Raw genomic sequence first — 17,100 nt, 5'->3', positions numbered from 1 at the left:
ACAAAGAGAGATTGAAAAGCTCACCAAAGTCAAGCAATGAAGAAGAGGGCCTCATTGGCCAAAACAAAAAAGTGGGAGAGTTGTCTCTATCAACTCAAGAGATCTTTAGTGACCAAGTAGATGAAGTTTGCGGTCTTTGGGATGATGAGTTTGAAGGGATTTTCAATCCCTACATTGGTAATGCTATCGATCAAGACCAACATGAAGGACAACAAGTGCAAAGATCTATTGAGGATCTTTATCATGACAATGAACATGCTTTTGACTACTTCTTCAAGGGGTTGAGTAACATCAACAACACCTTGGACTTGCCCCCATGACATCTCTCTAAGGATGAGAGTTTGGTGGAGTCCTCTCCAAACCACCATTTGTAAATATTTCTAACTCCCTAACTTGCGTTTTAATTCTTACATTGCATTTTTGTCATTTTTGGATTTTTATGCCTTGATCAAGATATTTATCATTTTTGAGAGAAGTGAGGGAGGGACTAATGATTTTATTGATGTGTAGTGCTTTAACTTAGTGTGGGGATAGCAATTGCCTAGGCTATTCATGCCTTCATAGTGCCCCTACAATGAAAAACACGGGATTTGAAGAATGAAAATGACACGGGATATGCAAGTGCACGGATGGTCCTGAATCCGGGTAGACCAGGTGGAATCCGAGCGTCCTAATGGGTAATCCGCTCGTCTTATGGGAATCCGAGCGTCTGTGGAAGAATCCGTCCATCCAAATGAGCTGCAAAATTGAAAATTTTGGTCTGTTAGAGAATCCGAGCGTCCTTATGGGTAATTCGCTCGTCTTATGGGAATCCGAGCGTCTGTGGAAGAATCCGTCCGTCAAAATGAGCTGCAAAATCAAAAATTTTGGTTTGTTAGAGAATCTGAGCGTCCCAGCTGAGAAGACGCTCGTCTGAAAGAATCCGCTCGTCTTTGCAGAAAGACGCTCGTCTTTTTGCCAGTGCAGATTAAGAAAATTTCCTGTAACAGAATCCGCTCGTCTTTAAGGGAATCCGCTCGTCCTGAATTGCAGAATCCGCTCGTCTTCATTGAAAGACGCTCGTCTTTAGGCGAGATTTCCTGAAGCCAAATTGAGCAGAATCCGAGCGTCCCGACGGGAATCCGCTCGTCTTCCCCCTGCAGTTTTGAAAATTTCGGGTGTTTTAAATACCCCTTCCCACATTCATTCATTCATTCATTCAAACACTACCCAAAAACCCCAAAAACCCCAAAACCCTCATCCTCTCCATCACCAAAAACAAGATTTCCTCAACCAAATTCAACAAAATCAAATTCAAACTTCCTTACAACAACAATTAATCACTCCTTTTACAATAATAATCAATCCAAGCACCAAAATCTTCAACCTTTGAGTCGATTTTTGAAATACAAAGGCAAATCCTTTCATCTTAAAATCGATTTGGGTATAATTGGAAATTGAAGATTTTCAACCTTTTCTTGGTATAATCATCAATGGCAAGAACAAAAGGAGCAACAAAGGCACTCAAGGCAAAGGCACTCTCAAAAAGGCAACAATGCCTTCAAGCAAAGAAAGCTTCAATGGCTATGGTGGTTGCTAATGCAAACTTGGAAGTTCAACAACAACAAAATCCTCCCTTGGAAGCAACAACATCAACAACTCCGGAAATCGCTCAATTATCAAACTATCCGGAGGTAATTTTCATTTCTAGCTCCCATAGGGATACATTTGCCAAGTATGCTAAGAAAGCCATTTTGCCCACAAAATTCATATGTGAAGATGCCTTGAACAAATTGGGTGTCCTTGAACAAACAAAAGCCTTCTTCGAAGCCATGGGGTTGGGAAAATTGTTTACTACAAGAGAATTGATGTACCCCTCCCTTACCTTGGAATTCTTAAGTTCATTGAAAGTGACTAAGGTAGAGACTAGAACATACATCGAGTTTCGCCTTGCCAATGTGGATAGGCGCATCACCTTTGATGTTTTGAGTAAAGCATTAGGCCTTAGTGATACACCATATTATCATAAGATGCCCGAAAAGTATGACCCCGCTCCTCTTTGGGAGGCAATTTCCGGGAAGAAATTTGTGGGCTTTCATGCTTGTCGCGCTCTATTAGTCCACCATCCGGGCATTAGAGTGTGGCACAAGGTCATCGGGAATACTATAATTGCGAGAAAAGGCACTAATCACTTTACAAAGCTCGATTGTGTTCTACTTGAGTCGGCCTTAAATGTTGGAAGGGAATTCACTAAGCCTTACAATGCTCTAAGGCTTTTGGTGGAAAGATGGCTCAATGTTGATTGTGGTAAAGAAGGCACCGCTTTTATCGTAAATGGAGGTCTAGTTACTCTATTGGCCAAGCACTTTGACGCAAATTTCAACAAGGATAACACCTATGTGGCGATCAAAGGGGGTCATCTCATTGACATGGACGCCATGATTCACAAGTACAAGTGGGTCAAGCATAACTCTCTTAACACCAACTATGGGTGGCTAACCAATGATGCTAGATCTTTCACTTTGCCTTCCAAGATATGCTGCTTGAGTGTCCATCGAACAAACTACCTACTTCCACTCTCAAAGGACGCCGAGTACATCATCCGTCAACAAAGGGGCGAAATTGAAGAGCCCTCCTCCTGCATTGTCACACCACCCTATCCATTCAAATATCAAGAGTTCAAACCCAAAGATGTTGAAGTGGGCAATGACTACATGACTCTACTTATGCAAGAGATTCATAAACAAGCTTATAATGATCGAGTAGATGCATACTTGGCCCAATATCCACCCCTCCTTCATTTAGCTAGGCAAGGACTACTTGATCCTTCATGTCCTTTGCCTAGTTGGGCGGATAGGGAAGTCTTCTTTCCAAGCACATCTAGGGGTGAAAGATCGGGTGAAGATGAGAATGTCGATGATGAGGTTGATGATGATGAGGGCGTTAATGAAGAGGTAGATGAAGAAGAAGAGGCTAATAAAGATGATGAAGGAAGTGAGCAAGGAAGTGAAGAGGGAAGTGGAGATGAGTCCGCTTCTATGGAGGAAAATGATGACAATGATGATATGGTGGAGGACTAGCAAGCTTTGGAGGCTCCTACCCTCTTAAGGTTTGTCTACTTCTTTCTTTGTTTTATTTATTTTTATCTTGATCATAGTTTGGAGAGTCCTAGCCCCATTGAGGTGTTCTTTTATTGTTCCCATTTGAAAAATCTAAAATGACAACATTTAGTTTCATGCATTGCATCTTGTGTGCATGAACTACCCCAAAATTTAAGACATTAGAAATAATGTCTATCTCGGTTTGGGGAAGTACATGAATACGCAACGGGAGGTAATCTAAATTACGCTCTCCGTCATAAACAAAAAACCATGCATCATGTAGTGTAGATTAGTATAGCTTGCATTTAGTTTAGAAATCATGCATCATACTTGCATAATTTCCTATCATTTTGGTCATTGAGGACAATGCCCATATTAGTGTGGGGATGGGAAATTTTAACTTAACTTTTATTCAAAAACCCAAAAAAAAAAAATCAAAAAAATTTCGAAAAAATCAAAAAATTTGAAAAATTTGAAAATCCAAAAACAAGTTCATTTCCTTTGTAGTGTAGACTTGTATATATTGTTGTATATATTGTGTTTGTTCTATCCTTGTTCACATTGATCGACTACGCCACATCCGAGATATGAGGATATTGAAGACCGCATGGTATGATCTTTACAATCTCCTTTTTCCTCTCTATGTTAATGACTATGTGGCTTTATTTTGATTGATTCGGTATAAACAATGTGAATTTAGGACTTGCATTTAGATTATATGGCATATTAGTTAGTAGAATCATTTGCATTAGGATGTATATATGTTAGTTGCATCATGGCATGTAGTTTGCATGTTAGAAAAAATTTTGTGAAACCGTCTACTTGGAAAACTTGACAAGTGTATATAGGCCCTAGTAGATGCTTTTTCTTCTTAAGACTTTGCTTGTTAGAATACTTGTAAAACACTCTAGGATGTGTCATGCTAGTATCCTTTGACCCATGGATTAAGGCCTAGTCAAGAGTACCTTGTGTGGTCGACAGCCTCTCCCCCTTCTCTCCGAGGTAAAGCAAAACCCTAGAGAGAGAAACGATGGAGAACTAGAGAGATATTAGTCGCCCTCGATTTTCGAGCCTATGGCTAGGAAATCCAATCTGCAATGACAAAGGGAGATGACACTAAGAGGAAGGAGTGTCCCAGGGGCAAAATCCTTGGCCGTAGAAGACTCTGAGCAGGAAGAAGTGGAAAACTCGGTTTCGCATGAAACTAGGGCAGGACCAGATGTTGATGAGGAACGTAAGACAAAAGATATAAATGAGATTAATAGAATCCCTGAACTAGTAGTTGAAACGGATGAAGAGGAAGAAGAAGATGAAGAAGATGACATTGAGAATGAGGAGGAGGAGGAAATTGTGCAGGAGACAGTAGAACAGAGTCCTCTTGTTAGCGAGGAAGAACCAAAAACAGAGACTGACGATATGTTGCAATTACAACTGGAGGATGTTGAAGAGGAAATTGAATATTGGAGTCAGGCGGTGGTTTGCTTTATTCTGGGAGCAAATCCGCCGTGGGAGGTGGTTGAGGGTTTCATAAGGAGGATTTGGACGAAATTTAATATTGACAAAATTTCGTTCATGCCAAATGGTATTTTTTTGGTTAGGTTCAAATCAATGGAAATGAAAGAGAAAGTCTTGAGTTCAGGGCACTATCTTTTTGATAATAAACCAATGATTGTTAAGGCTTGGACTAGGGACATGGAAATGACAAAGGATGATGTGAAATCAGTCCCTACTTGGGTTCAAATCCATAAATTACCTCTGAAGTTTTGGGGTAAAGGGTTACCTAAAATAGCTGGTTTGATTGGGAAGTACGTTAAATGTGATGCAGCTACTCAGGATAGAACAAGGTTGGGGTATGCACGGGTTATGGTAGAACTGATGGTGGACCAAGAGCTGCCTGCACAGATTGCGTTTAAGGATGAAAAAGGCATAGTCATCAGGGTTGATATAGAATATGAGTGGAGACCTGTTAAATGTAAGAAATGCCAAGGCATGGGGCATGAGATGGAGCATTGTAGAAAAGGAAATCAGGAAGATAAAGGAAAAAAACCAGTTAAGCAGGTATGGAGAGTCAAGCAGACTGTTGGGATACAAAAACCAGTTGCAATACAACCACAGGAGGGCAATCTGACTTTGACTAAGACAAACAATCAGATGGTAACTGGCTTTGTAACCCCACGCAAGAGATTAGTCAGAATGCATAGAGAGGAAGGAGACAGGAGTGGATATAGTGCTGAGACTTTTGGTGCTCACTCCTATAAAGAAATACTGACATCTCCCTCAAAAAAGAATGGTTCTGATATTGGTAATGGTCGTCCTAATTCTCCTCTTTTACTTAATGGATAGAATAGGATTTTGGAATGTGAGGGGAATGAATAGAGTGAATAAGCAAAGGTTTATTAATTTTTTTATGCAAAATAAAGGTGTTGGTTTGTTTGGCTTGTTAGAAACTAAAATAAAGAGCAAGGTGATTAGTAAAGTTGTAAATAATTTCAATAATTGGTGCATTTCAACTAATAATGGTTATCATAAGAATGGGAGAATATGGATTCTTTGGGATCCTAAGGCTTTCAGAATTCAGTTCCTTGAATACAATGCTCAATTCATTCATATGAAAGTTGAGGCATTGGTGACCAGGAGTACTTTCTATTTTACAATGATATATGCATTTAATGGCATTCAAGAGAGGACTGAGAAAGTTTGCTGGTCAAGCTGATGGTCCTTGGGCCATGTTTGGTGACTTTAATTGTGTGCTGTCAGCTACTGAGAGAGTGGGAGGCAATATTGCTAATGCTGAGATTGAGCCATTCAGAAGTTGTATTGAGGATTGTGAAGTAGTAAATATTCAGGCTACTGGCTCTTTGTTCACCTGGAATAATAAGCAGCGGCCTGTGGATAGAATCTACAGTAGGATTGACAGGTTTATGGTTAATAAAGCTTGGAGTGATCATTTTCCTGAGCTATATGCTAACTTCCTCCCTGAGGGTATGATGGATCATACTCCTTGTTTGATTTGCAGCTCTTCCCAAGTCCATAAACCCAAAAGCTTCAAATATTATAACGTGTGGGGTGCTTCTAAGGATTTTGTGCCTCTCATCAAAAGGTGTTGGAGTTATACTATTCAAGGTACACCTATTTTCAGGGTGACAAAAAAATTGAAGTTGTTGAAGCCTGCTCTGAAAGATTTGAATAGAGAGAAATTTAGTGACATTGAGAATGCCACAGCTATTAAGCAGAGTAGAGTAGCTGAACTGTAGGGTATGATAGGAAAGGATCCCTCTAATATGTCCCTTGTAACTGAGGAGTTTGAAGCTTCTAAGAATTTGAGGGAGCTGACTGAGGCTAGGGACAGTTTCTTGGCTCAGAAATCTAAAATACATTGGCTGCAGCAGGGGGATACCAACAGCTCTTATTTCCATGGAATGCTCAAAAAAAGAAGGAATGGAAATAGGGTTATGATGATTGAGGATAAGAATGGTAATTTATGTGATACTCCTGAACAGATACAAAATGCTTTTCTGGAATATTACCAGGGCTTGCTTGGAGATAGCAAGGAGACAAAAAGGGTACACAGGAGAATTATTGAGAAAGGGACTAGATGCAATGCTGATCATCATGCAATGCTGTGTAGACCAGTCACTGGTAAGGAGGTTAGGGATATTGTGTTTAGCATTCCTGACATCAAGTCACCAGGACCTGATGGCTTCACAAGTAAGTTCTTCAAAGATGCTTGGAGTGTGATAGGTGGAGATGTAGTATCTGCAGTCCAAGATTTTTTTATTCACAAGAAGCTCCTCAGGTAAGTCAATGCTACAACTCTTACTCTTGTTCCCAAATGTGACAGACCTCAGAGTGTCCTTCAGTTTCGTCCTATAGCATGCTGCAATGTCATTTACAAAATCATATCAAAGCTGCTGTGTTCTAGGTTAGCTGATGTCCTGCCTAGCATCATTGATCAAAACCAGAGGGCTTTCATACAAAATAGGATCATCCAAGAGAACATACTTATTTGCCAAGACCTGATAAGGTTGTATGAAAGACCTAATGCTACTCCTAGATGTATGTTTAAGATAGACCTGTAAAAAGCTTATGACACAGTGGAATGGACCTTTGTTAAACAGCTGTTAGATGCTTTTAACTTCCCCACTGACTTTAAAGAGATGGTATTGCAATGTATCACTACTGCAAGCTTCTCTTTATCTCTAAATGGGGACATGTTTGGGTATTTTCATGGTAAGAGGGGTCTTAGACAGGGGGATCCCCTTTCTCCCCTTATTTTTACCTTATGTATGGAGTATCTTACCAGGACTTTGAAATTTGCAGCAGAGAAGTATGAATTTAACTACCACCCCTTATGCAAAGAAATCAAACTGGCAAATCTTATGTTTGCAGATGATGTTCTTATGTTCAGTAGAGGGGATGCCTGTTCCATGATGCTTTTACTCAGATCTTTTTCTACTTTGTCCAAGGCATCTGGACTACAGGTAAGTGCTGCTAAATCGAATGCTTATTTCCAAGGAGTACCAGAGGACATCAAACAGGATATTCTGAGAGTGTCTGGGTTTGTGGAGGGAAGGCTGCCTTTCAAGTATCTTGGGATGCCTATACAAACTACCAGATTGAAGAAAAGTGACTGTGAGTGTTTTGGTAGAAAAGATCTGCGGTAGAATACACAATTATGGGGAAAAAAAGTTCTCTTATGCTGGGAGATTGGTGTTGGTTAAGTCAGTGCTCTCAACTTTGCATTCATATTGGGCATCAATGTTTGTGCTCCCAAAAGGAATCATCAGTAGAATAGAAGCTACGTGTAGAAATTTCCTATGGGACAACAGCTCTGATTACAGGAGGGTTCCCCTGGTAGCTTGGGAAAAAGTGAGTTGTACTAAAGAAGAGGGAGGATTAGGGATCAAAGACCAGGAAACTATGAACAAGGCTATGATAGGCAGACTGGTTCACTGGATAATGGAAGAGAGGGACTCTATTTGGGTAAAGTGGGTGCATCAGAACTATTTAAAAGGAAAAGCTTGGTTGGATTACAAACATTCTGTTAACTTCAGTTGGGTTTGGAGAAGGATTTGCAAAGTCAAGGAAGAGATGCTACCTGGGTATAATGATGGTACTTGGAATGCACAGGCCAAGTATACCCCTGCTATGGGTTATGAGTGGCTTAAGGATAGGAGACCTGCTGTCACTTGGTCTAAATGGATATGGAATGAGCATGTAGTGCCTAAGCATCAATTTGTATGGTGGTTATATGCACATGGAGCTATGAGGACGAAGGATAAACTGATTAAATATGGCTTGGAGAATGATGACAGCTGCTTCTTATGCAACCAGGCTGCTGAAAGCCTGGACCATTTATGGTGTGACTGTATATACAGCAAAAAGGTAGTGCAGGAGATGAGTCAGAGGATGAAGATTGTATTCCCTGTCACTGATGTGTTAGGCTGGTGCACACAGATGACAGGTACAGCTATGCAGAAGGGGGTGCAGCTTGCCCTGTTATGGGGGATGGTGTATCAAATATGGCAGCAACGAAACAAAAGTAGAATGGAGGGGATTCTGATGAGACCTGAAAGAACAGTCAGTCAAATTATTGAGGAGATTAAAGCAAGGATACGAGGAAGAGATTTCAGAATGATCACAAAGACGGACTTAGATTGGTTACAAAGCAAGGAACTATATGTACTGGACACTTAATGATGCTTGAGAATCTCTTGTACCATATTTTTTGACAATTAATAGAAATACTCACATTTTACCAAAAAAAAAAAAAGAGTACCTTGTGGTGTGATAACTCCTTGGCTACCGTTTATTCCAAGGTTACCCTTGAAACCATGCATCCATCATCCATGTTTTACCACATTTTGTCATCAAAAGGGAATGAGCACAAAAAGAAATTGTTCAAATTTGAGTTCAAGAAATGAAAACAAAAGAAAAAGTTTGCAAATTGTATCAAATGAAAAGAGGAGCAAAAATAGACTCCTAAAGCTTCAAATAAAAGGCACCCTCACTACAAATGGGGTGACTTTGAAAATGTTCAAAAGAAAATGCAAAAAGTTGAAAAGTTGTCAAGTATTGAAATGCCAAACATCAAAGAAATGGCAAAAAGAAAGTGTTCTCAAATGTTATATGCCACAAGAAATTGGGGGAAAAACAAACAACAAAGCAAACTCCCAAATGAAACTCAAATTCTATCGATCCCTTTATCCATCGTATCCATTTTTGTGCATGGTAGAGAGGAGACGACCCTTCTTCTTGTCTAGGAAAGAAGGGGAATTCCGCGATCCTTCAGTGTTTCTAACACCATAGGGAGTCTATTCTTGACAAAAGCATTTAACGATTGAGGACAAAGGTACCCTAGCTTGACACAACTTGGAGGTGATTTATTGGTATCCTTCTAGGCTTAGTAGTTTGAAGAAATTGCATCTATGAAGGAGTGTGTACCCTTGAATTGCTTCCCCTTTAGATAATTTCCGCCACTTAGATGAGGAAAGTGGCTATTCTTTTGTAGATGCATCCATTACTTGATTTTATGAGCTTTAATGTTTGGATGTGTCGCCATTTTGGCAAGACCCACCTTGCCTTGCAAGAAGGCATCCTACCTCATGGTTATCTTGTTGGAGTTGAAGGGGCGGAGTGAGGCCCGCTAATTGACCAATATCGGCTATGCTATTAGGTTAGTTTAAATAACGGTCCTAGTCTTTGTCGCCTCTTTACTCGGGACAAGCAAAGGATCGGTTTGGGGATATTTGATGTGACCATAATTTGAGCATATTTAGTCCCCCGAATTAGCCTTGTTCCCATGCTTTTTAGTGCATATTTGGGTCATTTATTATCTTTAGTCCTTTGTTTTGCATATTCTTTGAGGTTTTGATCCCTTGGTAGGAAAGGAGTGCAAACCTTGCATTTTCATGGCAAAATGGAGCTAAATTGATTGAATTCAATGACCAAGCATCAAAGAGAAGACAAGACTAGAAGGCCTTTGTACATACTATAGTAGATGGGCAATGATGAGAAACGATACTTGCATCCCCGAGGAAATCCTCAAGGATTTTATGAAGAGAAATGAAGAAAAGAAGAAAGGAAGAAGCTGACAGAGGATCCGAGCAGATTGCCCACAATCCGCCCGTCCAAGACAAGCAATCCGAGCGTCTTCCTCAGCTGGACGCTCGTCCAGAACCACCACAATCCGCCCGTCCACCCCAAGAATCCGCTCGTCCAAAAGACCCACAATCCGCCCGTCCCGTGCCCTGGACGCTCGGATTGTGTGACAGCTAATCCGTCTTCTACTTGTTCAATGAAATGCGAGCCTATGAATCCTTGCATTTTTTACCCATCACCTATCTTTTCAATGAGACTTGTAAGACATAAACCAACTCGAGTCTCATTAGACCATGCATATAGTTGAGTAGGGAAGATTAAGTCGACTTGTAGGTGTTGTACAATCTAATCGATTCGGCTCCGGGAACCAAACTTTCCTAGGATTGTAAGATATAAACCAACTCGATCCATCACAACAATAATTGCTTGCTTATAATTTGAGAATATGTTTGTATGATCAATTCCCATGAATCCCCTATGACCCCATGACACCCTAGTGCCTTTTATCAATTGTTTACATCCCTTTTTAATCATCTTGCTTATTTACTTTTATTGCTATTTAGTTTAGTGATCTTCTACTTCAAACCCCAAATTGTAACACCCCTAGACACCACTAGTTGCAATTGAAAATCTCATCTCAATTCCCGTCCCTTGGGATCCGACCTTTACTTGCCTCTTTACTAATTGTAGAGTTGTTTGTGGAGTTATAAATTGTGTTTTGGTCTAGGTGCTCCTAACGACAAGTACCGAAAACTAAACCTCCCAAGGGAGTCCGACCAAAGGTAGAGTATTTGACGCGGGAAATGCAGCACCACACATTTGGACTCACCACCGCCGCTCGACTGGTAATGTCACTTCTACTCCTCATACTCCGGGTTTTGTTGGTAGAGTCGCAAAAGAGAATGCCCGACTTAAGAAAGTCGAGGCCGAACAATCTCAAAGGATTGCGGCAATAGAGGAGTTCTTGAGCCAACAAGGTTTTACTACTCAAACTTGTAACCCCGGAGGTGTATTTCAAGGTAGAAGAAATGACTTTGATGATGATGGTGGCGACAATGCTAGGCCTAATTCTACTCCTTTCACCTCTTTCACTCCCGTGCATTGATTAGTGGTTATTAGTTGGTTTATGGACTTATTTAGCTTTGTTTGTTGCGTATTTAGTTTAAGTTTGTTGAACACGTATTTAGTTTAAGTTTGTTGTGTAAGAGACTTATGTAAATCTTTTAATTTAAGTTAATGAGAAAACGTTGTTTGGAAATCTCGTCTTGAACGAGTTGTGAATTTGTCAAATGCTGGAATTTTCTGTGTGTTTGCAGGAAATCGTATGTAATTGCTTTCTAAGCAATTTGGGGGAGCTGGGAATGCTGTAAACCTGCTGGAACTTTTTCTCCTGCGATGGAATTTGCGACGGAATGTCCGTCATAGATGTTGACTATTGGCTTGACTAAAGAGGACACGTGGCTGAAGGAACAGTGATTTGCGACGAAAATTCCGTCGCAGATCTTGACTTTTTTTTTACTTTTGCGACGGAATTTCCGTCGCAGATCTTGACTTCCTTGTTGACTTTACCGCCACGTGGCCTGCATGAACAGTGAATTGCGACGGAATTTTCGTCACAGATATTGACTTTCTTATTGACCTTATAGGCTACGTGGCCTGCATGAACAGTGAATTGCGACGAAATGTCCATCGCAGGACCAACTTTTGTGACGGATTCCTGCGACGCCTTTATCCGTCGCAGGAATTCATTTGCTACGGAATTTCCGTCGCAGAGTTTTATTTTGCGACGATTTTGCGCGACGGGCTAATTCCGTCGCAAATATTATATTTGCGACGGAAATTCGTTATTTGCGACGGATTTATCCGTCGCTATGGAACCTTTTTTTTGTAGTGAGTTTTTCTTATACCATGTTTATTACTTTCCATTAAGCAAGGTTTTTCAAGTGTTGTATTATTCACACATATATACTCTGAGCTCCCCCTCCCCCACATAATATCCTCAAACATTGAGCTTCCCCTCAACCACCAGCCTACTCCGTCACCGTCGCAGTCATCGTCATCATCGTCATTGCCGCAGCCAGATCAATCCGGATTCTCCTCTTTAAAGAAGTAATAAATCCTCCTCTCTAGAGATTTGTTTGTTATTATAAGTATGCATTGTTATTATTTGTTTATTAATTTCTGCTTTAGATATGGTCCAAAAGCGGAAAAGAAATGATGGAAATGCGTCAGGCGATGACTCGGGTGATGAGAATGATTTGCAACACACTGCGGGTCAAATTCGCCACAGGGTTTCCCCAGAAGCAATAAATTCAAAGATACTTAATCCTTTACAGTGGGATAAAGATATGGGGCTGCCATATGGTGAGAATGCCGGGTATTTTGCGAGTTAGATTTGTTGTTGTGTAAGACAGTATGTGCCTCTCGGTACGTCGCGTATCAGTGAACTGAGTAAAATACGGAACACCATGCTAATAAACAGAATAAAGGTATGTATATACAATAATAAATGTTTTAGCTGAAATTAAGTTACTACTTGATATGTGTATTAGCCGAAACACTTGTACCAACTATGCTCATCATATATGCAGTTAGCTTACGTTGTCTCCGAAAAGTATGATAAGTACCTAAAAAAAAGACAGGGGAAGCCCTCAGTTCTTGGAAGTTAAAGATTGCTCAGAAGCACTTGTTCAACAAGGAAACCGGGGAGATGAACAAGAAACCGCCAACAAATAAGTATCCGTATGTCAGTCAAGACCATTGGGATAGCTATATCGCTTATAGGCAGTCTAACAATTTTAAGGTAACTTAATAATAATAAGTAAAGAAGTATACTTAGTTTAGTGTTTGGTCATGCTTACGTTTCTTGATACAATTTATTTGATGAAGGCTATGAGTGAGAGGAACAAGGTGAACATTTCAAAGAAAAAGACCGTCTTTTACGGCTCCCGAGGTGGTTATAGATTGATTAAGAAGAAACTTGTAAGTACATAATTCTTATAGTAATAGACTATTAGGTGTTTTAGTCAGATGTTATATATGTTCATAGTAATCATACATATTTTGAGAGGATATTAATGTGATGAATGAATTGTAGGCAAAGGTTGAAAAATTCAGTCGTCACGACGCTTGGGTTGAAGGTCACACTCCTAAGAATGGAAAGACGGAAACTGAATATGATAAGGACATCAAAGAGAAAATTGTAAGTTTGAATAAATATGTCACTCCTACCACTGGTGGTCGGAGTTATATAATTGTGAGTTACTTAATGGTTTTATATGTATGTAGAGGATCTGTGAGAAGGAGGTACAGGAAGAAAAATGGAAGCCTGAAGGACGTGATGACATTCTTGCTAGGGCAATTGGCAAAGCAGAGCATCCAGGTCGTGTGAGCGGGGTATCGGCGCATGTTGGTATCACTAAGTATTTTGGAAAAACTACTCGAAGTGGTGATGATTCCAAGAAGGTAATCTATAAATACTGTATTTGAACCAACGTAATTTATAACTATATATGCTGACATTAATTTCTACTACACAGCTACAAAAAATAGCCAGGTTGATGGTGAGTGTTGAAAACTGGGGAAAAGCCATCAGAAAAAGAGTTGGATATGGTTCAAGAAGCCATAAATGAAGCAGAGGAGGAGGAGGAGGAGAAGGAGGAGGAGGAGGAAAAAGAGGTAATAATATTTATGTCTTATATATATACAATGTGTTATATGATTTGGAAAATCAGTACGTGTTATATGGACAAATGTCAATGTACAGAAGGAAGTCGAGGAGGACATGACAAGGGAGAAGGAAATGGTGGGGATCGATATCAAGCAGTTGAAGAGGAAGAGGAAGCCAGGAAGGTCGTGACACAGGATGAGATTGAGGTAGTTGATGATCAGACGTTCTTCTCTACACCGAAAAAGGTAATAGCTGCTAATTTATAATTATTCATCTTAGTACACGTTTTTTACTTATGAAATTTATTAAAGGTAGTGAATGTATATGTACTAATTGATTAAAGCTGTCGTGAAGGGCGATTTCAAGGTGGCTTGATGTCTGTTATATTTACAGGGGAAATGGAAAGTTGTTGTTGCCAGGGGATACGTGTTCGCTTACGACCGGCTTCAACAAGTTAAGGTTCATGATATACCCTTTCGTCACAATTGCAGGAAAGTGGATGTATCCCAATTATATATAGACGAGTATGGGGAAGTAAAAGTACCATTTCCTAATGAGAAGATCACTTATTTGAAAGAAGCCCTAAGCTCTTATGTGCAATGGCCTAACAACCTCATCAATGTTGTCATTCCCCAGGTCCCTATACACAGACGTTAATTATTACTTGTTCTTTAAATATATTAGGGTACCACATCGTAAGTACTTTAATCTTTACATTTGCAGAAGTTAAGTAAAGCCATGGCGGCAGCTAAAGCAATTACTACTACGTCAACGGAAGTTGTTGCAGTCAAGCCTGCTTATGATTCTTATTATGAATCGTGTGAATATAAGAAAAAAATGAAAACTGCTTCGATGAAGGCTTTGCACAACCTGGCTGTAAAGAAGTCACCTAGAGGGGATGTAGTCATGATTAACATTGAAGAGGAAATTATAGGCGAAGCTGATATAGTCGTACTGGACCCGAAGCAACTGATGGAATTTGTCGACATTGACAATTTAGATGTTGTTCACATTTTGATTTGGATGAAGTAATAAGTTTTATTAATAAAACTATTTTGTCATTTTCATTTACAAATAATGATATTTGTTTAAATTATCAATTATAATAACATTCTTTGTTCCATGTGGCGTAATAGGTACCTGAATAATCAGTTCGCTGAGTGGAAGGTCCCAATTCACGCCTACGAATTCTTGAGTCCTAAGGCGTTCTATATGCACAGAACTTCATTCGATGAACAAATCAATAGTATCGCTCGTCGGTTGATGTCGTCCAAAAAACTATGACTTGCCCCCTACAATGAGAATATGTATGTATAGTACGTGATTATTGTAATGAATCATGGTTCTATAAATTTATTATTAACATGCTTCCATGCGTGTAAATGAACTAACCGTTCAATGTCCCAAATTGAATAGGAAGCATTGGGTGCTACTGGCAATCCAAGTGGAAACAAAAACAGTGTATTGGATTGACTCTCGCGAAGGCAAACCCTCTGACAGTTGTGTAAGGATGATAACTGAGTAAGTTTACAACCTTCAATAATGTCATTTATTATTGTATGACTTGAGCCATATATATATATGCAAATAATAATACCATGTGTGTATATTTATGAATTAGTGTTTTTGAAGCAAACAAAAGATTATGTCCACTTGGAAAATATGAAAGCAACGTTGTTCCCAATTTTATCACGCCATTAGTAAGTGTATTCTTAATAATTACTCGTATCATTTAATTAATGTTTATGCGAGAGGTTGATTATCTAATTCAGCTGATTTGTGTGTGATTTATATAATAGTCTCCTAAAGCACCAGACGACAAACAATACGCCTTTTACGTTTGTCAGTCCATGTGGGAGGTTATCAACAGAAAACTATCTACCATTCCGATACGGGTTAGTGTGATTTAGAAACTATTTTAGACGTAAATTGAGTTCAATTCTGTATACTTCCATGTATTATATCTATGTTTATTATGTATATTTTGAATTGTAGTTTCCACTAATACTCAATAAAGCCCCAAAATATTCGTCAGAGGACATCAACTAGATGAGAAATATGTGGGCCAGTTATGTTGTTTCATTAGCGGAGTCTCAATAGTTTTCTCATGCTTTATGTACGAGTGTGTATATATAGAGCCATTGTGTATTGACTTCTTTTGTTTTTCTGAGGAAGTTATGTTTTGGCTTTTGATCATCCTGTTTGTACTATTTTGAAACTGGGTTTAATTGATCGCGGGGTGTAATATTTTGATGAAGAATTGAATTTTTGCGAGCATTTCTTTGGAATGCTATTTTCAACAAGAATTTGAAAAATAGCATTCCAAAGAATGCTACAAACTATTCTTTGAAAAAATAGCATTTCAAAGAATTTTGCTAGAATAAGCTAAAATCATTTTTTTTTTAAAAAAAAAAAAATTAAAAACGATAACGGTTAAAAACAACCTGTTGCAAACAATTATTTGACAACGGTCTTATTTAGATAAATAACCGTTGACATATTTTCCCTCCTATTCAAACCGCCAAAAATATAAGATAACGAACGATAACCGTTGTCGAGTTCAAAACTTTTACAACAGTTTATTTAAGCAGAACCGTTGTCAAAAATTTCATGAATAAAAATAGATAACGGTTAAATATCGTTGTCAACAGATGAATATAACAACGGTTTTGCACGCAATAAAGTTGTTAAATTTTGACATTCAATTAAATAAGATAACGAAATGAACCGTTATCATATATAATGTTTAACAACGGTTTTGGAATGATAAAACGTTGTCAATATTAAACTACGACAACGGATTTGAAACCGTTCTTAAGATTTAATAACGGTTTCTTAAAAGATTTTATAACGGTTCTTGATGTTATATAACGGTCGCGTGTTATTTGTACAACCGTGGTATATATTTAACAACCGTCGTTGCAATAACGGTCCCGTGTTTCTATTTAAAAACGGTAATTGCATTATTTGACCGTTATTGAAGGTCTTATTTGGCGTAATGGCTCCTACCTCTAGTGCCATGTTGATTAACAATGTTCTACATATATCTCTGCGCATCTTCTTGAGGATGATGACCTGCTTGTTGTATGGCTGGCAGGATGTGAGCAAGCTTAACACCCATGAAGTAATGCTCTTGATGTCTTACCTTAAACCCCTTCGGAGACTACACTGCTCCCGGTGTGGTGTGTGCTAGCTTGGCACTTATGGCCCATTCCAAAACCCGTTACCTTAGTTGTGGGGCCATAGTTA

At 39.2% G+C, this 17,100-nt stretch overlaps 2 protein-coding genes across 2 annotated transcripts; both read left to right on the top strand.

Moving 5' to 3' along the window:
* The first annotated feature begins 5,749 nt into the window (after positions 1–5,749).
* Positions 5,750–6,334, top strand: LOC141641229 (uncharacterized). The gene has a single exon (XM_074449900.1). The coding sequence runs from the start codon at positions 5,750–5,752 to the stop codon at positions 6,332–6,334; it is 585 nt and encodes a 194-aa protein (XP_074306001.1).
* A 1,504-nt stretch (positions 6,335–7,838) lies between these two features.
* LOC141641228 (uncharacterized) lies at positions 7,839–8,777 on the top strand. The gene has a single exon (XM_074449899.1). It carries the CDS (start codon positions 7,839–7,841, stop codon positions 8,775–8,777), a length of 939 nt encoding a protein of 312 aa, XP_074306000.1.
* The last annotated feature ends 8,323 nt before the right edge of the window (positions 8,778–17,100 follow it).

Source organism: Silene latifolia, chromosome 2 (genome assembly GCF_048544455.1).
Source record: "Silene latifolia isolate original U9 population chromosome 2, ASM4854445v1, whole genome shotgun sequence".
Taxonomy (NCBI): Eukaryota; Viridiplantae; Streptophyta; class Magnoliopsida; order Caryophyllales; family Caryophyllaceae; genus Silene; species Silene latifolia.
This window is presented reverse-complemented; position numbering and strand designations above follow the sequence as displayed.

What these genes read in the sequence shown, in the direction of transcription:
- LOC141641229 (XM_074449900.1), top strand. Translation starts at nt 5,750, where the DNA reads ATGGCATTCAAGAGAGGACTGAGAAAGTTTGCTGGTCAAGCTGATGGT.
- LOC141641228 (XM_074449899.1), top strand. Translation starts at nt 7,839, where the DNA reads ATGTTTGTGCTCCCAAAAGGAATCATCAGTAGAATAGAAGCTACGTGT.